This window comes from Scaptodrosophila lebanonensis, unplaced genomic scaffold (genome assembly GCF_003285725.1).
Source record: "Scaptodrosophila lebanonensis strain 11010-0011.00,11010-0021.00 unplaced genomic scaffold, SlebRS2 tig00000129-arrow-arrow-pilon, whole genome shotgun sequence".
NCBI classification, from domain to species: Eukaryota; Metazoa; Arthropoda; class Insecta; order Diptera; family Drosophilidae; genus Scaptodrosophila; species Scaptodrosophila lebanonensis.
The window spans coordinates 728,593-753,365 of NW_022060583.1; the positions used below are offsets into that span (position 1 = coordinate 728,593).

Sequence of the window (24,773 nt, forward strand, 5' to 3'; positions counted from 1 at the left end):
CTGCAATATTGTTGCACTTGTTGTTGTTCTTGTTGTTCAATTTGATTCGATTTCCTTTTGAATGAATCTCAATTCACTTAGTTCTCGCATCTGCTGCTATATAAAGTAATTCTTTATGCTATTCATCTCTCTTGGCATACATACAATATAGTATAGTATTGTATATACTCATATCTTCGCTAGTTCATCAGCTGCTCATTGCTTTTCATCTTCGTCGTTCATTTGTATAGCTAAATTTTTGACTAAGGCTAGAGCGTTTTGTTTGTTTACTTATAAAAACAAGGTAATATGTATTACTTTTTATTTTCTTAAAAAAAAAAACAAGAAAAAACTTTACCCATTTTTGGAGACACACACGAAAAGAACAGATTTATGCATTTTACAAATGAAACTCTTTGAGTTTGGCTTACAATTACGTTGCTCTTGCTCAACACCAATTCCACTTACAATTAAATATTTATTTACTACTTATGTAAGTAGTTGTTATTACATATGTATGTATGTTATAATGTTTGCATTTCTTCACATGACGCATTTACTCATGTATTCATAATATATATTTGTTTTGTTTCTGCTATTTACGTAGTATTTTGACTTACCGCGCTGTTTCAAAAAAATTTCTCATTACATCCTAGTTATTGCAAAAAAAAAAGAGACTTGATTACATTTTTGCATAGAAGTTAGTATGTAGGTGTATGTGTGTGACAGTGTGTGTGTTTGTGTTTCAACTATTTAGTTTGTATGTTGAATGTGGGTATCTACTCCTTGATTTTTCTGCTCATTTCCCACAGTGCATTTGCAGCAGGATCATACGAGTATGAATTCGTTTCCGGCCGAGTTTTCTTTTCGTTTTCTTTTTTTTTCTGATTTAACTTTTTTATTTACATAGAAAATTGTGCTCTACTTTAATTGTCATAACTAACTGTTCAACGCATTCGCCACACTCCATCTCCACATCATGACTATTAACGCTTCCGAGGATGATGGCGATGGTGTTGATTATCACTAACCTAGTTTGGGATTCTCTCTAGTTTAAATGCATTTCGCCACATTGAAATCATAATAAAAAGTCTTTCAAATTTAAATTCGATGTATATAAATGGAAAGTTGTAGAAATATATCAAGTGTAAGTATATAGATGGAAAGTTAAATGGGTCATATGCAGTACCGACCGAGTGTATTCCTATGGGTATGCAAAAGTATAAGGTATTGGTTTCAAGAAATCATTTACTAGCGCACAAACATATGAATGTGAATATGAATAGTTAATGCACTCACATCTGAGTGTGAGTGCTTTCTTGCAACTTGATATTCGTGTTTGTATGAATCAAGAAATAATTTACTAGCGCACAAAAATATGAATGTGAATACGAATAGTTAATGCACTCACATCTGAGTGTGAGTGCTTTCTTGAAACTTGATATTCGTGTTTGTTTGAATCAATTAATAATGATATGGAAAACCAAACACCCTCATCGCAATATTGAGTGAATCCATCAGCGCATTCATGACAACTCAATTGCATTATTGACGTACTTGCAGTGCGTAGATTAAAAGCTATTTTCGGTTATAAGCGAGTGCACTGATCCAGAAACGAATGCATTCATACCAACTACGAATTATAAAAGAGCAATTACTGAACTGAAATTGAGCAGCAATTGAAATTGGCCTGCTTACTACATTTAAATACAAAACGAATGCCCAGCATATTCAAATCAAGTGCAATATTAACAGACACTCAAATGATTCGTATTAAGCACCACACCTGCCGCCATATACCCGGCTATGCCATTTTGACGATGCTGCTGCTGCTGTTGTTGCTGTTGTGGCTGCTGTTGCTGGTGAAGATGATGGCTGTGATGATTGTGATTGTGAGTGTGACCGCCGTTGTTGGCCGGAGAGCTGGCGGCGGGTGCAATCGAGACAGTTGTTCCCGCCCCTGCGGTTGCAACACTAACAATATCGCCAGACAATGCGATTGTAGTGGCCGCGGCCGCGGTCGCGCCCGATGTGGCACTTCCATTGTCAACGACCAGGCCAACAATCCCAACAATAGGACTTCCCGACGGCTTGGGTACGCCACCGATGGGTGTGGTGGCTGTGGTGGTGGTGGTGCCGGTGCTCAGGCTGGTACCGCTGATGTGCGCGCTAATGCCGCTCGGCACACTCGACATATGCGTGGCATTGCCGGCTCCAGTCGATCCACTGGCGGCGGCGGCAGCCACAGCAGCTGCTGCCGCTGCGCTATTGGCATTGGCCGCTGTGCGGGTCAACTCCTCGTTGGGTATGGAGAAGTGACGATAGGAGATATATTCGGGTGGCATGGCCGCCTGTCGTTTGGCATTCTCGATGCGCTGCTTCTTCAGCTTCACATAGCTGAGCACTGAGATCATGACGATGAAGACTATAATGCCCAGACAGCAGCCGACAATGAGCCCCAGTCGACGCGTGAGTATGGAGTGGATGAAGCCGTTGCTCGACAGTCCGTTCTCATCGGTGATAAGGCTGGGCGTGGAGTCCAGTGTTTGGACATCAGTGCAGGCCGAGATGTGCGAGTTCTTCAGCACCTCTTGCAGCACATTGTCTGTGATGATAGTGTTCTCGATTAGCGCCTGCTGTTGCTGCTGTTCCTCCTCCCTTAGATTCTGTTGCCGCTGTCGCTGCTGTTGCTGCTGTTGCTGCTGGTGATGGTAGGGCTGATAAGGTGAGTAGGGCTCCGGGAGTAGTGGCGGCAGAGCGGCCGCCGGCAAATCGGCGGCCATGGCGACTAGGTCGTCGCGGAGCGGCACAAATGTCTCATTGAACTGATGGAGCTTCTGCAGAGCATTCGCCACGGGCTCCGAGAGCCAATTACCGGTTCCGATGACACAGATGTGATAGCGCGTGTTCGGACTGAGTTTTGTCAGCTTTGTCGAGTTGGCCGTGCCATTTAGTCGTTTGCCGTGTATCTGTGGAATAAATTAAACAAGTTTCAAAATTGTTATTGTCCTGCGCGAATGTCGACAACCGTTGTTGTAGCTTCATTGCTGTTGACGGTAACGCTAATACTAACGCTTACGTCGGCTTCAACATCAACGTCCACTTCAACGTTAGCGCCAGCGTTCGTGTCGTTTTATTAAAATTTGAACCCCGGGCAGTGCTTGTCGCTGGTTGACCAGCGCACAGTGGCCACAAACATATTTAAATAGCTCTCTCTTACATGGACTTCCCCTCTGCTGTCTACTAAGTGGGTCGAAGGTACCGAATGCTGTTCAACCGCTGCACAAATCTGTCTTGAGTGGAATCGAGGTTATTGTGAGAAACCTGGATCTAAAACTCATCAATCCAACGTCTTTTTGAACAAACATACTAATTTATTCATACATTGGGATGTTGAAAACAATTTAAACTCAATCGAGCTGAGTAAATATTCCTCTTTTTTTATTAAAGCATCTTATATTATAATTTATCTAGGTTTAAATTGTGTAATCGTCCTGAAGAGAAGTGGACTTGGCCCTATAGAATAACATACGAGCATTTGTAGTTGCTCCATAAAAAGGATTATCTAAAGCAGGGTATCCACACGCGAGCATGTTGGCCGAATTTGTTGTGCTCGACGAAATGTTCGATGTTACTGGGGATGCTCGGGTTGAATTCGAATGCTCGACGTTTTGCTCGCGTAGAATAGAAATGTTTTTCTATCTTGCGGCTGTTCGTGCCAAAAGTGTTGCCCCATCATCATTTGTAATAAATATTTGGGGAGTACACACTTGTGAAAATGAGCAAATAATTTGTGCTTGATTTTTAATAATGCTTGTACAATGAGCCGTCGTTGTGGAAAAACAAAAGCGACAATAAAGCATGTGATGTATTTTTTAAAAATATCAAGAATACATATTTAAATCGCCATTTAGACGACCGCACTTGTCAAAATTTGCTGTCAAACGATGTTCGCCAAAAAGCATTTTGAACAGTAATATGTTTAGACCATGCCTATTTTCTCTTAAGTCAATTTATTCAAAACTTGATAAGTACTTTTCAATATGTTCGTAGTCTCTTGCATAAAGAAAACTAAACCAAACCAACTAAAGAAAATGCATTCAAAACCAATTTCTAAAACCAATTTATTTACAATTAAAAATAAACTTGAAAAGTACTTTTTAAATTGGGAACAAAAATGTCAAAATTCCTATGCCATAGAAATCTATGTAGGATGCTATTAATATTGAGATGACCCTTGCCTAGTTTTTGACCACTGTACGTTGCTCTGTCGGGGCTAGGGGACGCCGCTGGTTATGGCAACGGCAAATGGTCCACATGCATGAGTTTAAAATTAAATTTGGTGAGCAGTCGTTGTTCGGTTTATCGCTGATCGAATGCCTCACTGTGGCGGCGGCTGCCAATGCGCTGGCAGCATTTTTTGGTAACGTTGATTAAGCGTTTATTAAAAGAAAATAACGAGCAGATGGGCGGACGCAAGGCACAGAGGACCAGGACAGAGGCAGACGAAAAGTGGCATGCCACGGCCATGGGTATTTACAATCAAATTATTTTCAAATTTGACACCCGCTGTCTTCTGCAACGCCACTCACATCTGCAGCCGCTCTCTCACCCTCACACTGTTACTGAACTTACCTCATCTGTGGGGGCCAGGATGGGGGCTCGTTCGGCGCTGACTCCACCGGTGCCGGTGCTGGTGCTGGTGCCGACTAAATTGTCGCCAGTCGCATGGTAAACAATTTCGAAGCCATTGAGGCCCAAGTGCTCGCGGCTCTGCCAGGAAACGACAACTGAGTAGGGCTGGATGTCCTGTATGGCCATTTTCGGTATTAATGGCGCGTCGCAAAATTGCTGCGGCTCCATGCGTCCAAACACCTTGCCGCGTAACTCTGTCGGGTGTTCGCACCTCAGATAATTAATGTTATCGCCCGACGGCGTGAGTGACCATTTGCGATGATCCCGGAGCCATTCCCAGAGCTTTTGTGCATCGCAGCTGCAATGCAGTGGATTTTCTGTATATGCATGCATGTGACAGTGTTGGTGAGTGCGGCAATTATGATGCCATTCCGTTGTTATAGTCGCCATAGCCATACCCATAGCCATATAGCCGTAGCCGTTTGTCGTTGTTTGTTGTTCATTTGTTGTCGTCGACGAGCCATGAAATCGAATGGCATGAAAAGAAGAAGAAAATATAGCATATGCATTGCATTAGTCGCAGCTCTTTCGGACGAGTATACTCGTATGTGTATATCGATAGCTCTCCGCACTACCAGTACTTTTGCCATCACTAATTGCAGTACTAAATAAAGCTGTTAAGCTATCTCGATTGCGATACCATCTGTACATGGAAAACAATCTGCTTTGAATCACCATTTACGTTTGGAAAATTGAGTTCTGTTTCATTTTCGTCCACAAATTACAAAATACAGAAATGAGTTTACTTGCTCATCCTGAAGTAGTTTTGTGGCCCAATTAGAACTCAACCCCAAATCTCTTTTTACATAGTATTTACATTTACTTTCAGTATCTTTTAATAATTTTTATGCTGCACAAAAATAAAGGAAACGTCAGGAGTCTATGCTACATGAGAACTACATATACTGTTAGGGACTTTCCAGATTAACGGACAATAATAAAGAAAACTCAATAGTAAAATTAAAAAACAATATTAAACAATGTTGAAAGAGTGGCAGCACTTTTGATAAAATCATACATACTAACGGTGAAATACCGCTACACAGATATATCGCCCATAAAACTGCCGATAACACATCAAAAGTAATCATCAGCTACACACCTCGCAACAAGAAAAATAAAGAGCTCATGAAAAACAAAATCTAAATTCAATTAGACACTAATTAACAGCTCGATCGCCCGATAAGTGGGCGGCGAAAAATTTCCGAAATACTCAAGAGTAGAATCGTGGTATATTAACCCACAAAAAATAATAATAATAGTAAGATGAGTTAACTCACCTTCCAGCTTGAGTGTGCGTATGTTTGTCTCCAGCGGTCGGAGTGGCTCGAGCGGAACCAGTTCAAAGTAATTCTTGCGCAGATCCAGGACATGCAGTTTTCGCAAATAGCGGAACGCATCGTTGGAGAGCACGGTCATACGATTGCCCATGAGGAGTAGTTCGACGAGTCCATGGAGATTGCGAAACGTCTTCTTTGAGATGCGATCCAATTGATTGAATGACAAGTCGAGTGTTTGCAACTGTGCCAAATCGGTGCTGAACTCCTCCAGATCCTTGAGCGTATTGTGCGAAATATTCAAGAGACGCAACAGCTTTAGGCCCTGCAAGCGCTCCTTGGGTAGCATTTCCAGCTCATTAACGCTAATGTCGAGGGTCAGCAGATTTGTAAGTGATTTGAAGGCACCGGGCGAGATGCGCGTAATACGATTGTTGACCAAGTGCAGATGTTGCAGGGCCTGAAATGCCTCAAAGTCCTTTGACGTCAATATGGATAGGTTGGTCTGGCAAATGTACAGCTCCTTCAGATATGGATAGCGCTCCTCCTTGACTGTGTAGATCTTATTGATGGGGTTGCCGGTTAAATTGAGCCAGGAGAGTCGAGGTATGGATACATCCGACAGTGCCGAGCTGGGAATTTGAAGGAAGCGATTACTGGACAAATCCACTCTCTGCAAGTTGATAGAGTGCCGCAAGAAGTTGGCTGGCAAGGAGAGCAGCAAATTGCCACTTAGATCCACATTGTCCAGCTGGGTTAAGTTGACGGCATTGAAACCACTCAGCGAAGTGATTTTGTTGTCCTTTAAAATCAGTTGCCGCAAATTCAGGGTGCCGCTAAGCTTGAAAAAGTCAATGGAGGTTAGCTGATTGCGGGCCAGGTCTAGGGTTTCCAACGTGCTCAAATTGTAGAGTGCAATGTGTGGGAACTCGACGAGACTGTTGCGACACAAACGCAACTCCTTGAATACGTTTAGGCCACTGAATATATTGCGATTCATTGTGGTGATTAGGTTATCGCATAGATCGATTCGTACCAGATTCGTGTTCTTCACAAACAGCTGATCGGGTATAACGCTCAAGCTACAATTGGCCATCGACAAGTGTTGCAGCGAGCGCAACTTGTCGAACATGCCAGCCATAATGCCACCCGATCCGGAACTCAAGCCCATGCCCACATGGCTGAAATTATTATGCGATAGATGCAATCGACGCAGACTGGGCACGTCCAGCTTCTGTATATCGGCCGGATTCAGATGGTTGTATTCAAAGTTCAGCTCATTCAGGTTCTGCAAAGACTTGAACGTGTGCATTTCCAGTTTACGCAACGAGGTGTTCCGCAGGTTCAGGACCGTCAACGGCAACTCGTCCATGAAGATGTCACGCGCGATTTGGGTGAGAGGATTATTGGACAGATCCAGAGTCTTCAGCTGCTTCAGCTTGTTGAACGCATAACCCTCAATTGCCTCGATGTAGTTCTGTGCCAGGTTCAGCTCCTCCAGACTCTGCAAGGCTGCGAAGTAGTCGCGTCGCAGCTGCCGCAATTTATTGCTGCTCAAGTCGAGGAACTTCAGAAGACTGAGGCTGGCGAAGGTGTCCTTCTCGATCTCCCGTATATGGTTATTGCTCAGATATAAGCGCCCAAGTTGTGCCGTGTCCACGAAGAGCGATTTGTCGATCTTCGTCAACTGGTTGTCGCGCAGCCACATGATCTGAATGCGTTGCTGCTGCCGGAACGTGCGCTGATGGATTTTGTGCAAATAGTTTGCTTCCAATTGTATGGATAGGAGCGACGAGTTGTCCGGATGGCCGTTGGGGAAGATGTCCTCCAGTACGGTAAGCTGATTGTCTTGTAAATTAATGTGCTGCATGTTGGCGAGCGTCTGAAAGGCGCCTGGCTCAATATCCTCAATATTATTCTTCTGGATGTGCAGCTCCTGGAGTGCTGGCAATGGCTCGAAGACGCCTTTTCGCACGCGCCTTATTCGATTGTTATGCAGACGCACCTCACGCAACTGGTCCAACTTGCGGAACATTCCGATTTCCAGATCCTGTATCTCATTGTTGTCCAGGGAGAGGGAGGAGAGCTTTGTGCACTTGTCGAAGAGCGTGACAGGAACCAACGGTATGAAGTTCGAGCGTAAATATAGATGATCCAGATTGAGAAGCGTGCTGAACACATTCGGATCAATGTGCGCTATGGCATTCGACTCCAGATAGATCACATCTACATTGGTCGAATTGGTGAACGCATCTGCAGGTAGTTCGAGGATATTGTTCTCGGAGAGGAAGACTTCTCGGAGTTGCGGCAAATTGGAAAATACGCCCCCAATAGCATGGATGTGATTGTGACTCAGATCGACAGTCTGCAAACGCTTGCTCTTATCAAATACCTTCGGATCCAGCGCGATGATCCGATTGTGCGACATGTCCAGTGACATTAGCTCTTTCAGGCTCTTGAAGGCCTCTGGCTGCACCAGTTCGATTTGGTTCGAGTAGAAGGAGAGCGTCTTTAGCTGCGGAAATGCCCGAAAGCAATCGTGCACGATCTCACTAAACTGATTCGAGCTGAGATCGAGAAATATAAGCGAGGGTAACTGCAGAGCCGCTGCTGCTGCTGCCGCCGCCGAGGCATTATTGGTGGCCAGCTGAATGTCGCCATAGAATGTGGAGATCTTATTGTTGGAGAGGCGTAAAATGCGCAAATGACCCAATTTACGTAACGCCATCATCGGAAATGTACGAAGTCCGTTCTCGGACAAATCGATCTCCTGTATGGACTCCTCCAGGCCAGTAAATCCATGCTGCGGAATGCTCTGAATACTATTCCCCTTTATATTGAGCTTCGACAATCGCAAACCATAGAAGCTATAATCATCGATGCGCACAATTTCGTTGTAATCAAAATCCAGGGCGGTCAGTTTTTTCAGGGACCCCAAAGCACGTGATGGCAGCTGCAAGGAAAGGAGAAAAGCAAAAAATAAATTACAGAATATAGCAAATAATCTACATAGTTTTAGGGAGACTCCAATGATTTTTCGCATCGATTCCTTATATCTTATGCTCGCTGCATTACAGTTCAAAAGCTGGAGAAAAATTGTATATTTTAGAATACTCTTCGGTTATTAAATGTCTTGATCCTTCGGGCCTTCGTTGCTCTGACACATATACTTTTATATGTATCAAATTTTGTGATTTAAGATTAATTATAAGTTATATATTTTTTTTAGGATGTATATACTAGTTCAGTGTCTGTGTATTTAACACCCAGAAGGAGGCATGACAGACCCCAAAAATGTGTTTTCTTGATCAGTAATGTAAGTTACCAGTCAACCAATAGAAGCTTTGTTGCACCATTCGTTTTTATCTTAATTTTATAAGGCGCCGAATTCAGATTATGGTGAGGCGAAATAAGAGACTCATAGATACGAAATAAAATAATATAATTCTAGCAACATCGCTGCGTACGATACGATAAGATTTAGATTTAAGTAACAAGTTAGATGTCGCTAGCTGTCGTGGCTTAAGAATTGTCTGTGTTCATCTGATCGTCCCATCATGCTGATCATATATCTATCTTTAATAATCGTTAAGCCACGGGGACCGCGTTGGATTGTTGTAAGCTTCTAAAGTCCAAGCAAGTCTATTAGCTATTGGCTGAAATCTAGCTCCAAGACTTCTAATTCCATATTTCAGATAATAAGTAAATAGGTTTAAAGTTAATTAGAAATAAAATTACCAAAGCGACTAAATTGAAGCAATTTTGGAGAGTTTAGACAAATTAGAAAACCAGTTACTTAAGTATGTTTCTTTAAAATAGAATTGCACATGTTTTAAATACATACGAAGGCATATTTATAATTATTTTTAAATTATTGCACTCTTTCTATGGCATACAAGTTTTTGCAATAAGTTAAAGTTACAGCAATAAGCTGCCATTTTGGCAGAAACCTTGAACTGAGGTCTGGTCGTTCCTACTGGAAACTATTTCTCTTTGTGGGAATCGTAACTATATTTCTAATGAACTAAGTGTACAGTAGTGGGGCGTTGTTGGGTAAATCCTTTGGCAAAATGGCGATTACAAGAAAACTTTCAACTTTCACTTTCTAGACTGCTTTACATATTCAGAGCAAAGCGCTTACAAACTAATTGGAACATTGTGGAGACAGGCTGCGGCGCGGGCAGCGTTCTGTTAACTAACAGGGGCCGCTTACCGCTGTTAACCTTGGCTGTAGTTAACAGCGTGCTGCCGCAAAAACACCGAGAAATACCTGATTATAATATTACCACTAGTAAGGGAATATATAAATATATATATGTATAATGTATACATTCTCGTACGCGGCATATGCGCTATGTGGAGCAGCTTGTGGCTTTTCTGTGTGTGTTTACTCTGATTTGCGCTAAATACGAAACCGCTTGTAAGCCACGTTTGTGCCATGTCCTGTCCAGCCAGCAAGCGTCTGAATGCCGTCTGCGTGGCCGTAATTAAGAGCACATACATATGTATGTACCTGTACATACCTGTAATTCTACCTTCATAAATGCGACTATGTAGTACCTGCATATGTTTATACATACATATGTTCAATGCGTGTGTATGAATGTGCATTAAATTAAATAAATAACTCTGTACACACAGAGAGAGAGAGAGAGAGAGAGAGAGAGAGAGAGTTCTGCACATACGTGGCGCTCATGTTGTTATACAATATTATATTTACAGTTTTTCTGTTGCCCCCTCCTCCTCATCCTCCTGCTCGTCATCGCCTGTGCATTTTTATTCTGAGCGCTTTTTGCGATTGCCTTTTGCGGCTTGCCTTTTGTTACGTTTATTTGCACACCTGTTTCATTTTGAAAAGCCGACTGACTGCCATTGAAGCGTTTAAATTGTTTTTGATGGCAATTAATTGAAAAGTCCATGCATTTTTCATCAAACTAAAATTCTGTTTAAGCAAAGTGGCTGTCTGACGCTATGAATACATGCATAAATACATACATACGTACATCTATACATATATATGTATGTACATACATACAAGTACATAGTACTTACAACGGCATTCTCGATCGTTGGCACATCAGGTGTGTTTATAAGCCACTTGCAACCCTTTTTTTTTTTGTTTTTTGGTTGTCGGCATGTTAATCCCATTTTATTATTTACAGTTGTTATTGTTGTTGTTACATATTTATAAACAACCATTGCGAATCGAATCGCGATACTATTACGAAATGAAGAGAAAAACGCGCGCCAACGCACATATGCCATGAATTCGATATTCCAGAATTCGTTTGAACTTTGAAGCTCGTTCACATTCCCACTATAAGGGGGGCTGGCAGGGCGTGAAACGGGATATGATTTCAAATACACTACTATTATCCCAAATACATACTGCATTTAAATTATTTGTGAGCGTTCTTTCAACATAAATCTTCCAATTGCTACTCGTCATCAAGTAATCAAGTATTGAATAAATACCCCTGAACTCAAATGGTGATGATGCCCGATGCATAATTCAATTTAATGTACGTGGCTTCGATGTTGCTCCAAAATATTTATTCTGAATACAAATCGCAGAGCAGAGCATGTGTTTATCTATAGTTCCTAAAGTTGAAACGATTTCACATATTTTAGGTTTCAAAGAAGGAGAAATATTATTCGTATTTATAATTCCTGCTACCAACAACAAATTGCAAAACCTTCTTAAATATTTTCGGTCCTGGAATTGACAGAAAAATAATAATAGTAAACATATTGACTTCCACATTTTTAATGACTATATGAAAATGTCAAAATATTATATCTATACATGGAAATAGGCATGGCTAACAATCTCTATCAAATCCGGGTTTGTTAAATTGGTCGTACGAGGCTTTTCCCAAAGAGCAGACACAAAAAATTAAAATTTTTATTAAATAATGCATTAAAATAATAATTTATACATATGATCAACAGAAAAACTTATACAAATTCAACTCAGTTCCATTAAAAGGCGAAATAGTGCGCCCTAATAATGCACACATTCATTATTAGTCGATTTAAGAGTGCGAAAACTTCTTTTGTTGTGTTTCCAAAGAACCAACTAAGAAGATCCACATCCTCCAGTTTTTGGTTTGTCCACAACAAGACCATATTTTATCATGGAAGCTATAGTTGGATATGCAATTCTCCCTCCTGAACTCTCTGTCTTTTAGCTTGGGTTCTTATTTGTTTAGTAGGAAGCCTATTAGTCACATGTAGGAAGTATTCGAAAAAGCGAAAGCTGATCTATTTTATCTTTGAAATACTTCTCTTCATCTATGGACGAACTCAGCGCAACTACAGTGAAACAGAACAACAACAACAACAATAAAAAAGCGCTCACAAAAACAATGGGACGGAGTAGATCTATGGGAGATTACACAAAGTAAGTCTAATGGCTATTACTTGTACCAAGAGTGCAAGAACGTTCCTTTTGTTCTGATATACAAGCTTCTTAGTTGGTAATTATTTGATTAGGTCTAGGCTTAAAACTTGTTTGTTTAGGTTGACTGCAGTGTGCTGCTCCTATCACAAGCATGTTCATGCTTGTTTGTTGTGGGAGTGCGATGCTGGCTAGCTTGTTCTATGCACATGATAAGATAAGTTGCCAGCATATGGTGCTGTGTTTCGTTTACGCCATAATACAGTCAAATGTGATAAATATCGACAGTACAGTGCAGTAAACTTCAGCAGTATGAAGCAGGATGGCACTTGATATTATCGACATATAATCCCAAAACGTTAACTAGTATTTCAACAAAAAATTCCATTGGAGGGATCAGGAGGTAATACAAGTACAACTAAAATCTGTTGACTGAAATTGAATTCTATTATAGTATTGCATACACAATAAGGTTATATTGTTTTTAGTTCATTTATTTTGCATTTAGAATCGTGGCGTTCACAGCTTGTTATGTGGCCTCTCTTTTCCTGCTCTTCTTGAAGAAAAAAACCCATAATACTTTACAAATCTTTATCTTAATTATAAGAAATAGATGCGACACAGTGGGAGACAGAATACGGACTTTCATTTTGCTCCACAGCGCGCCATTTGCATTCAATTGCTTACATATAGAGGTAGCGTTTAATAAGTAAGTCATCATTATTATCAGAGGTCTAGTCTTGGAAATATTTTCTGTAATGTGATGCTGCCCCACTTTCAATCAGGCTCGTAAGCCTAAAATATAACATGACTTTTTCTGATCGATGTACTCGGACCAATGCATATTTTTATTTTGTTTGTATATTGATTACATTTTACAAAAACTCGTTGTATAATTTGTATGGAAATGAGTTTTACAAAATTGAGATTTAGTTGTTACATGATTTAACAAGAAGTATATTGAGTGATTGATTTATTGGATGTACGTGAAATGTGTTTTGTGGCTGAGTTGGATTTATGTGATCCGAGGCTTGTCTATAACGTTCCGATTCATCGATTCATTGGCTCGCTCAACTTATGGGTTCATTGTTAGCTCGCTTGATTTGTGCCTTTGTGAAGGACTGTTGAGAGTTTTTGATAGAGCAATCAACTATCGATAACGTTATCGACCTATGGAACTATGTGAGTTGTGGGTATCGATAGGCGGAGTACGCTTCAAATGTTTAGGTGCGATGTGTTTGGTTTTTGTGTTGGTTTTGTGTAAAATTATAACTGATTGGTCATTTAATTGCGATATTTCAGGCAGAAGATTGTTCCATCTGGATCTCTGCTGATTAGTATCCACGTCCATATTGACGGTCGCGTTGACGAGAAGGCCACCTTGAGCGACGGTCACGTTGACGAGAAGGCCACCTCGAGGGACGGTCGTTGTCATCGGGTGACGAGCGACGACGATGGGAGTGACGATCTGGTGAGCGGTCGTCGCGACGTCTGTCTCCATACTGGTAGCTTGGGCGACGGATCGGCGATCGGGGCCAAGGCAGACGCAGTCTACATCGCATGAAAGGTGAGACCACAATGCGTCTGCCATCGATAAGTCTGCCATCCATCTGCCGCATGGCGTACTGACAGTCCTCTACCGTGGCGAACTCGAGAAAGGCGAAGCCACGTCCCTGCTCGTGATGATAGTGATTGAGTGGGAAATCAACGCTGACAACCTGGGCGAAGTCGCTAAATATTTCAATCAGATCATTCTTGGTCACCTGGTGGGAGAGACCTTTGACGTGGAGGCGCAGCGCCTCGTTGAAATACTCAGGCGAACGGATGTGGTTTCGGATGGGAGAGTGGCGAGAGCGCACTGGTGATCCTCGAGCTTGCATGGATGGCTGTCGACCGGCTTGTGGGGGGCGCTCGGCTATTACATGGGACGTCGGTGTCCGCACGCGTTGACGTTTGCGGCGCACAGATCCAGACCCAGATGGACTACGATGGCGGTGGCCATTGATCTCATGGTGCTTCGGGGATCGTCGGGACGACTTTGATTTATCTGTGTGCTCCCTTTTACGCTCAGATTTCTTTGCATCAGACCTGTCCCACTTGATTTTGCTGGCAGCCGCTGTTGCTGACGACGCTTTGCGGTCCGACGAGGTCGGAGGTATGCCGGATGGGAGGTCCTTAGCGCTGTTCTCTGCCTTGCGCTTAGGTTTCTTCACATTTGAATCGACCTTGCTCGATGCTGTCGAGGCTGATTTATGGTCGGACGAAGTCGGAGCTAAGCCCGATTTCTTCACTTCCGGTTTGGCTTTACCAGACGAACCTGCTGCTGACGCCTTACGATCGGACGAGGCTGGAGTGAAATCGTTCTTTGCATCTGCTTTTGTCTTATTGCCCAAAGCTGCTGATGACATCTTTGGATCCAATGGGTGGGGCACAAAAGGGTCGGACGGATATGCGTCGAGTTTTTCTACTTTTATTACCACTTTTGCCATCACTGGCTCTAAAGACTTCGGTGACGGTGTACGAATCATTTTTAAAAACGAACCTATACTCACTTTCACACTCAAGCTATTTGTAATCTCCTTCTGTCGGCAACGAACTGATTTTGACAATGTGAATATAGTTTCGACAAGTGATAGGTCCAATCAATGCCTACTCAGATACAATTAGTTTGGCACCCACCAGCCATTAGTAGCATTGATAAACGACCCGAGAAACAGTGCTGTGAAACGACAGACAAATTGTTTAAAGTACTAGTTATCCGAACTGTCCATTCAGTTGTGAGGACTTCCGTGTAGACAAGTAATGTACATGTCAAGAATTCAAATGAGTTCAATTGATGAAGAATACTGTTCTTATATACTTACAGTCTCGTCATCATTCTAGTGCTTATCTATTGACTTCTTGCTTACAGCAATGTGTTTGTGTACTACCTATTACCCATGAAGGGATAGATCCTTTTATCTATCGTATTTAGTGTAATCGCAGCAATTGGGTAGCTTACTCAAATGATTGCATTCTGGTTATAATCCGCCAGCTATGCCTATGTTTATGCTTAAAGAGGAATAAAATGGTTTTTATGATTTAATTCCATTGAACAGCTATTCCTTGGACGCTACTCTATCTTTGAATCGATTACAAACAGAACGAAAAACGTGCAACTACTATACTCGTAAGTATGGTTAATGGCCAGCAAAATCAAAACTAAATCATAAATCAGCTAAAAGGATATCAAGCCGAATATTCGGGCATCAAACATAAATGCAAGTAATCGGAAATCGACACTGCTGTTCATTATCGATTCAAGCATTTCGATTTCCGATTCTTGGTGCTTTAGATACTTGGTTCTTTAAGTTAATTTTATTGGTCGATTCAAATCAAACGATTTGGAGTTGAAGATACGAAATTCTCTTAATTCTCTGTCACCATGGTGGGAGTTGTTGATTTAAAAGACTCCTTGAGATGCTTGAGATCCTGCAGTTGCTGCAGAATTGCCTTAATGCCGTCCTTTTATATTCCTTTTATACCATTGCGTGTACTAGTATTTGGCCGTGTTTATTTGCTTACAAAGTATTTCTTAAGTTTCTATTTTCGATTTTTTTCCTGGTCGTTTATTGTTGCTTTAATTTTGTCAATAATATTATTCTTTGCCTTTTTTCCATTTGAATTTTTTCTAGTTAGTCCAAAGAATGAAGAGCTTATAAAAAGTCGGAATCTATTGAACATCTAGGGGGAGGCGTGGCAGACTTCATGTCATGGATATGAGTATGACAGCTTACGTTGAAAATAAATTTTATATACATCGGCCAACTTTTGTCCGGCCAAGGGAAACACTTCCCTTCATTTTGTGCTTATTTTAATTGTTTTTCCATTAGGCGATTAAAATAAATGTACTTTATTCAATATAAACTATCAGGTATATCAGAAAAAACGTATGTTTGTTAAATATTCCAAATTATTATAATGCAATAGTATTTTTCTTTTCAAACCATTCCTGAGCTAAATAACTACAAATTTAATTTGAAAAAGATGGAGTTCTACGTTGTTTTATAATAATAGAGCACATGGGTAGAAAGAAATTAGTAGAAATAAAATAAATATTGAGAATACGGATGATCAAACTTAATGAAGAGCATCGCTACAATTATTTAGCATACATTTGAAACTCCCATAAGAAAGATGTACGTGTCTTGGTAAGAGAGGGTTTATTTAAAATCGGGCGGTTCTACCCATGTCAACGTTTGTTTCCAAGTGGTTCGATTCCAGTCAATAGAGGGTTTAGTTATTTTTCAATAAATAGAATCCGTGTCCGCACAAGAGAAGCGAAATTGCTCTAAAAAGTACACCAAAACGAATGTTATATAAAAAAGGGGGCACATAAGGGGGGTGTCCGGATAAAAGAGGTGTCCGTTAAGGGAGTTTTCACTTTAGTACACCCTCATTATTTTAAATACATACGAGTATATAGCTGTCTTAAGAAAGATTGGGGTGAATTTTAGTGAACATTTTGATTTGATTTGTTGTTCGTTCTTTTTTTTGGCAACTCTCCGAATCGCCACCCGTGTACACCTTCTCCGGAGTTGCTTCTTCTTGTATCCGTTTCGAGACCAGTGCTGACACTTTCGGGAATGGTCTAGTTTCTCAGCTAATGTGGTTCCTCAGCAGCCCTTCTGGTATACCTTTTGTGCCTTTTTCCATGTTTTCCTTGTCCTGTTATACAGTGTTAAATCGATTAACTTAAATTTTCGATGATATGAGTTGTTGTGCCCGTTTGCGAGCAATTTGCAAGCGTAATCTGCTTAATTTTTTAACTCATGCCAATATTTCTCTTCTGGCCAGTGACCCAGCCCAGTGACGCAATGTGCATTAAAACCAAAGTGAAAATGAATTTATAAATTGCTGTACTATACTTGTATATAGGAGTGTGCATACATATGCATGCGAGTGTGTTTGTCTCCATCTGTCTGGATTTTAATTGCGTTGATTTGTTAAATTTTCGCTGTAACTGCAAAGTTATACGAGCGTGTAAGGATAGGGCCTGGCACTATCGCTCTATGGCGGTGTCGGCGCAGGACAATGCAGGTGATTCAGTGGGCGTGACAATGCTAGCGAATTACGGCTTTTTAATTAATGTACCGACATGAAAATTTATGGCAGTCGATTTTAATTTATTGAACCTTTGCGCGCTCGCCGCCGTTTGGCCGCCATTATTATTATTATTTTTTTTTCTGCCTTTGCGCCTTGCGCCGTCCAAAAGCGCAAAGTCGTGCCAAATTTATGGCCCATCCCAGCCCCTGGTAGCCGCCTAGCCGCCTAGCAGCCTAGTTGCCAGTGCCAGTGCCAGTTACCAGCTACCAGTTCCTGGTTCCTGGCTGCTCCAAGTTGAACGAACCGAAGACTGAGAGACACAAAAAATTGCTGCCATAAAATTATATTTATTTTTATTATTGCTGGGACATTATGAAATATTTATGGGCGTTTTGAATTCTTATCGTTTGTCAAGGAGTAGAGTAAACAAAAAAAAAAAAAAGGAAGGAAGTAGTTAAGAAGTGCAGTAGTCAACAAAGAGTCCTGGGCGTGTGTGGATCCCTTTAGTCCTTAATGATGATGCTCCTGCAGCGACGCAGACCTTCGCCACGCTTAAGGCCACGGCAGCGCCTCTCACTGGTGCGGGTGACCCTGTCCTTGAGATTGCTGCGGCAGTTGCGGCGGGACGCCTCGCAACTTGTCAGCAGAACGCAGCGCTTGTCCTCGGTGGCCCAGCAGCCAGCAGCTATGTTGGTGTCCACACACTTGCGGAGCTTGCAGTCGCGCCTGCTCCTGGCACCCTTCTTACCACCGTCCGGGCGGGAAGCGCACTTGGCACTGCCCACGGGTCCAGCGATGAGGCGGCAGCGATCCAGGCGGGTCTCACTACGCTGGGGCAGGCCGAGATCACGCAGACGGCAGTTCTCCTCGCGGAGCCGGCAGACGGGCAGCTTGCGGCAAATATTGGTGCGCTTGTCCCTCACACAGGCCGAGCGACTTGGCACCCTTGGATTACAACGGCCCAGGCATGGGGGCCGGTTATCACCATTTACGGATACGACGACACAGATGGCGAAGAGCAGAAGGCAAATGGAAATCTTCGACATGGTTATCTGGACTGCTGGGCTTGTGGGAGTTGCAAATGCTGGTTTGCTGATGTCTACTCCATGCCGGCGATTCACTATTTATACAGGCAGAGATCGTTTCGGCTCAGCCACGTGTATTGTACTCTAAGGCATTGTTCGACCCCTGAATACCTCGAGCCGTTTGTTCTGAGACCCCGTTTCCATTCATTACTTTCAACAGACTGTGCTATATACGGCGCATCTGTTGTGCAGAAACAGAAACTGTTTTTACTTCTCGGTAATTATCGTTTGCGTATCAAGATGTTCACAATTAAATGCAACATACAAGTATTCACGATTCATTTGAATATTACAAGAACTGTAAAAGCAGGTCTTATTGGCCATCTGCATTGTGTTTTATGTTTCTTAGAGTTCTGGACTAAGCAAGAAAATGAGTGATCTTCCTAGTTTTCAGATGTACCAAGAATTATTATTGCTATTTTTAAACGACTTCAAATCGTCTGAATTATTTAAATGAATTTTTTATGTTTCGAACCGATCTTGATAATTCTTTTTGTATTTGAAAGCTGATGCTTTCCGTTTGGTCCCCTTTTAAATTGGCCTAGTTCTGCCAATGGCATCTATGAGAAAACTACCTTAAGCATAGCTCTTTTAGTCCACATAGCTGAAAATTCTATTCCTGAGCAGGATGCTGTTACTTCAGAATCATCCTCAAACATTAAATCACTTTAAATGACAAAAAAAAAGCATTCACTGCTCTAGATCGGCTTGTTTTTTTTTTTTTGTTAAAATTTTACTTGTGTCTTATTTGATTCATGGACGAAAGAACTATTTTATGTAAAGAATTAAGCTCGGGTTTTCTGGTAGGTAAGACCTTCATTTTATGCACATAAAGTTTGAAGTGTCCCTTTGCCTTCAACACGTTCAATCAGTCTGCAAATATTTTCTTAGTCTGAAGACTAATACTCCTTCTTTGAACTCTGAGATGCCTTAGATTTATTTATTCCTTGCCTAAGTATTCTTCCCTTAGATCCAATGTATTGCACTTTAACGAAAATATCTCTCCTAAGAGAGTCAGGCTTGTTTATAATCAAAAATGTTCTTTATGAAGTCCGTCTGGTTGTTGGCATAAAAGTTTAGGGTATTGTAGAGCTTCAGAGCTGACAGAAGAATTAAGTGTTAAGAAAAGATATTTAACAAAAACAGCAGCAACCAGTGTACGCGTGTCAATGTCTCAATATCTCAACCAGCTTTCAATAACAAAGGGATGGCATGGCGCGTGCAGTTGTAAAGAATGTGTTGCTTTCTGCAGATTCTTTACCATTTATTGTTTGGTTTGCCAGCAGCAGTCAGCAGTCGACTTGGTATAAAAACCAGTGGAGTTGTCCAAAAGATATCAAAGGCTTTCAGTAGTCGATCCAGTAACTTATCCAGCAAAGTTCAACCACAATTAGGAAAATGAAGAACAGGCAACTGGCCACTCTGCTGAGTAAGTTTCAAAGGACTCCGAGGGTTTATTTCTGAAATGCCTAAAAATTAAATCTATCTCAGATGCAGCCGTGCTCTTATCCCTGCTCGCCCTGGCGACCACGACAACGACGCGCCGCTCCACTGTCCGCCCGACAGATCGGGTAACCATACGGCCGGAGTGGCCTCCTTGCCGGCAGCCCGCAATCTGCACACGCACCAGTCCGCGTGTCTGTGGCCGCACCAGCGACGGTGTCTGCCGTCGCTTCGTCAACATTTGCGAACTGCTCTCGGTGAATCGGGGCGTACGTCCTCTGACTCCTGGTCGGAGCACCCCAAGTCCCAGGTGGACGCATACACGTGACGCGAATTGCCGCACAGTTAGAGGGCTGGGCGCTGCAAACGAGCGAAGCTGCTTCTCGCCGTGCCCTCGTCGCCGCGTCACTTGCCCCCCGTCCCGGAGACCGGTGTGTGTGCGTGCCAGGGACACCGAGCAATGTAAATTGTTGACCGGCGCTTGCCAACTGCGCAACAACAATTGCTTCACGCGCCCACGCAACAGTGAGTAGAGGATTGGATGCCCACTGACTTATTCTTATGCTTCCTTTTCTCTCTCTCCCCCTCTCTCTCTCTCTCTCAGATTGGATTGAAGTCGATAGACGTCGCTGTGGTAAGGCGAACGTAGGCGACAAGCCGCGTGCCTGCAGGCCAGTTCCCACGGTTCGTCCCACTGCACGTTCCAGCACTACGAGACGCAGCACCACAACGAGAAGACCAACAACCAGACGCTCCACTAGGCGCACCACTCGCCGCACCACCACACCATCTACTGACCCCGAAACACCCACAGTGCGTCCCACCCCGCGCCCCACAACCTTGGCCAGCTCTTAAGCAGCGCCTTCTATACTAAGCTGCCGCATATAATCATCCCACTTTGTAGTACTTTTCTCGTTTTTTTTTTTTGTTTTACGATTTGTTTGCAATAAATTGTAAAAGCTTGGAAATAATCAACAACTTTCACTTGGAGGCTTCGAGCAAATTAGCCTGAAGTGGTGCTTAGAATTTCGGCTCACCTTGTTGCATGCATGTGCGGCCTCCGCTGTTGTTGATCCCACTCTGTTTTATTGAACGCATTTGTGTAGCTGTAGCTGTTGTTGTCGTTGTTGTTGTTGTTCTTGCCACCACGAACACCCAATTACGCAGACGACGCCTCCACTCCGGCGCCCACAACCACCCATTTGTTATATTCGCGGCACTCGCCGACGCGCAGGCAAATTACTTTTTATGGCAGCCGATGCTTTCTGGTTTTATGATTTCCACTGCTCGGCTGCGGCTGCTTTCAAAATTTAATGGCTTAGAAAGCCATTTGCTAACTTTATTTAACATTATTGGCGCGTATGTTGCTGTTGCTGCTGCTGCTGCTGTCAGTTGCCGTTGGCCGCTAATTAGCTGCAGCCGTTGCCACAGCAGCCGCACGCAGTCGAAAATTCGTGCAACGCGCCACAACCGGGCGCTCAGCCGAGCTTCGCACCAAACATTTTTCGCCGCTCCCCGAAAGTAGGCAACGGAATTTTCGAAGCGAATGGAATTACCTTTTTTATACCCTGTACCCAAAGGGTACACTTGTTAGGTGCGCGTGTGTGTAACACACAAAAGAAGGCGTGGCGGACCCTTATATATAGTTATATATATTCTTAATCAGTACGACATCCGGCCATTCATCTATATCTGTAACGCATAATGAAACATGACATCCAAGTTCTCTAAGGCCCGAGAGAGGATAAGTTTATGTGTGTTTTCCAAACACATTTACATAGTATTTGTTTCATTATTGGTATTCGGTTGATTTAAATTTTAACATTTTAATTAAACGAAAGAACTTAGAACAAACCTTCGTTTCTCTTAACTTCTTATAACAATGTTGGTGCTAACAAGATATAGGAAAATAATTGAAGTCTGCAGACGAAATGAAGAAGTGGAAAAGGACATCTGATGGATTGACTCAAACGGGCGAGGCTTGGAGTCAATTAAAATTTGCCAGGAGCTCTTGACAAACGCCTTCGGGAGATTGTTAGGGCACTTAAGGGACTTTAGCTGCGTGTTTCCGATTATTAACCCTGCAGAAATTTCACATTTAGCGACATAGCCCCACTTTTATTTTAGATGATTCTTGCCATCATTCTATTTATCTTCAATCATTTAATTGGTATTGGAATAATGTTGTTCCTCACTTTCTAAGGGTCAACCTGAATACTCTTTGTCGAATTGAAAGAGTTGTTGAATTGTGTAACGAGCTTGGAGTATCGTATAAACTGATTTATCAATCTATTTGACACTACAGGAGACCGATCTTTAGGATTACTTATATAAGTACTTGTTAAAAGCATTGCGTGTCACTGTTGAGGAGCAGCCTGTCAGTTCTTAAGGTTTCTAATGCGCTTTTCATTTTTCAGAACTGGAGATCGGAAAAGCTTAGTTAATAAAACCTTGAGAGTATCTTGAGAGTATTATCTAGAGAGTTTTCTGGCATCAGAATCATCAGAATTGTATCAAAGCAGTAATATTATTTGAGCCGCAACTGTTCATACAAATACATATGTACACTTATTCTTCTAACTTAGTTCGCATTTGTCTACCACTTTCCTATACCAGTTATTAAATTTTAAGAAAAATGTTTCAGTTATAATTCTTAATTCCGGTTTTTATTTACTTGAATAAATTAAATTATTTTTCTTACAGCTTGTTCGATACAAATAAAATATAACACTTGTGGAAATCTTCTAATGCACGTTTCAAAATTCATAACACGGCATGGGCTTTGTGTTTAATTTCAAAAATAATATTGCAATGGATCAAGAGTAGAGCAAGTCCATACTTGATATGGCAATTAAGGTATAATATTTAAACTAATGCACATCAATTGCAATTTCTGGCAAAAAGACTTCCAAACGGCTTAAAGTGTTTCAGTGTTTTGTGGAAAATATTTATAATATTAAAATATGCACTTGGATTCCCAACACAGGCGCAGTTGTGCGAGTTTCTTGAACGAAAATCGATGGATTTATACATTTTGGATTCCTTAACAATTTATTTTAAGATTGGATGATAATTCAAATCACTTTCTTAGCGCACAGGTCTTGCCTTAAATAGTATTTAACCATAAGAATTAAGTGCGGAGCCCTGTTTAGGTGCTTTTAATCAAACTGAGCACACGTGGCGTATACGCAATATGTATGTTTGCTCGTAGTTCAATCACTCACCTGCGTCAATTTGCCATTAACGATGCTGAGCGACTCGAGAGTGTTGCCGACGTTGCGCAAACTGTTGTCCTTGAGCGCCTCCAGATGCGAGTGAGAGAACTGCAAGTGGCGAATGTGCACGCCCGGCTGGAAGACGTCATGCGATAATGACGTGACCGAGCGATCGAAATCGTATATGGAAAGCGAGTGTATCGGGGCCGAGATGCGTTCAAGTGTGGAGCGCAGCGAGAGGGCTGTGGTCCCGGGACACTCCAGAAAGAGGCCTGCAAATGTGCAATAATGAGCAATTATAACAATAACAATAGAAATAACAATGTCCCTGTCAGCTCCAGTCCCAGACCCAGTGCCAGTGTTATTCTCCCCAAGTGCCCCAATGCTCCCAATGCCCATCCCAATCCCAATGCCAATTCCAATGCCAATGCCTAGCAACAACTGCTGCAGTCGTTTACGTGACGCATTTCAATTAGTTGTTGTCATGGTCGCCGACATGAGTTTAACTCCATAAGCTTTGACCACAAACACATCCACACCCACACACACACACACACACACAGTAGCCCACGCCTGCCTGTGCATTGTATAGGATTTGATTGCACTTGCTCATCTATTACGTAATTTATATTATTATCTTTGCTTCCTACATCCGGCACGCCCAGCTGTCATTAGTTAATATCGTGTAGGACTTGCGTCCACAAAACCAAATGCCATTCAAATAAACATCTACAGACATGTGCTGGATCGACCCTCCTCCCCATCTCCTCCTATTTATAATCGCCGATTCGTTCTAAGGGTTGCAGAGTTGCAATGGAAGCCGCCTGCAGCGAGGGGTATACTTGTATTCTATTTAAAGGCTTACATTTAATATCGGGCAATCATAGTTCTCTGTCAGCTCAAAGGACAATGGCACTATAGTCTGGTGCTGTGTCGAGTGCAGAGGGAATGGGCAACAGTCTCTTATGCAAGCTTAGGGCTTTTGCAGATCGTCCCTTAACACGATCACAGAATATTGTTGCTTGATCTTGAATTAGCTTGAACTAACAAATTAAATAGTGTTGGAAAATGCTCACAATGCTGAAAGCATTTCAATCTCCATTTCCAAATCTGTTAAGCCCGGACCATCGAAATGTTCGTCAAATAGTGGCATAGAAATTGAACTAAGATTCTGGCAACAACTGATTCCCTGATTCTTTTGTAATTACTTCAATTCCAATTGTCTTTTTGTATAGTCGGGAAAATAATTGCAAAACACCACGATTCCATTCGAAAATATAAAAGTGCATTCAAAAATGTGTTTGGTATCGCGTTGAAAATGTAAGCAAAACATAAGTTGAATGGAAAAAGTGTTACTATGGATGTTTATATATAATTGAAATCAAATTAAGGCTTGAATTGTAATACAAGTATTTGTTACATACTTAAGAAAAGAATGTACATAATGAAATTCTAATTGTAATTCTAAATTCTTCAATATAAATAAATATATATTTTATTTCAGTTATGTATCAGTAAAGTGAAGACCAACTCAACCTCTTAAAAGATCAGCTTCATCACCAATAGGTGGGATATACTTAATATTTACTCAGTG

General features: G+C 41.9%; 2 protein-coding genes across 2 annotated transcripts in view; one reads left to right on the forward strand and one right to left on the reverse strand.

The window, feature by feature from the left end:
* The window catches only part of LOC115628940 (chaoptin), a 43,382-nt gene that overhangs the window by 16,809 nt on the left and 1,800 nt on the right, over nt 1-24,773 (reverse strand). The window contains exons 2-5 of the mRNA XM_030525213.1: nt 23,189-23,451; nt 5,955-8,904; nt 4,615-4,991; nt 1,822-2,948 (exon numbers count right to left, since the gene is read on the reverse strand). Coding sequence (XP_030381073.1) covers nt 1,822-2,948; nt 4,615-4,991; nt 5,955-8,904; nt 23,189-23,451 — 4,717 coding nt within the window. The remainder of the gene's footprint in view (nt 1-1,821; nt 2,949-4,614; nt 4,992-5,954; nt 8,905-23,188; nt 23,452-24,773) is intronic.
* LOC115628934 (salivary glue protein Sgs-3-like) lies at nt 20,013-20,819 on the forward strand. The gene is made up of 3 exons (XM_030525206.1): nt 20,013-20,022; nt 20,088-20,489; nt 20,569-20,819. Exons 1-3 carry the CDS (start codon nt 20,013-20,015, stop codon nt 20,817-20,819), a joined length of 663 nt encoding a protein of 220 aa, XP_030381066.1.

Excerpts from the sequence above, each read along its gene's own strand:
- LOC115628934 (XM_030525206.1), top strand. Across the intron at positions 20,490-20,568 it reads CTTCACGCGCCCACGCAACA|ATTGGATTGAAGTCGATAGA; the intron begins GTGAGTAGAGGA and ends TCTCTCTCTCAG.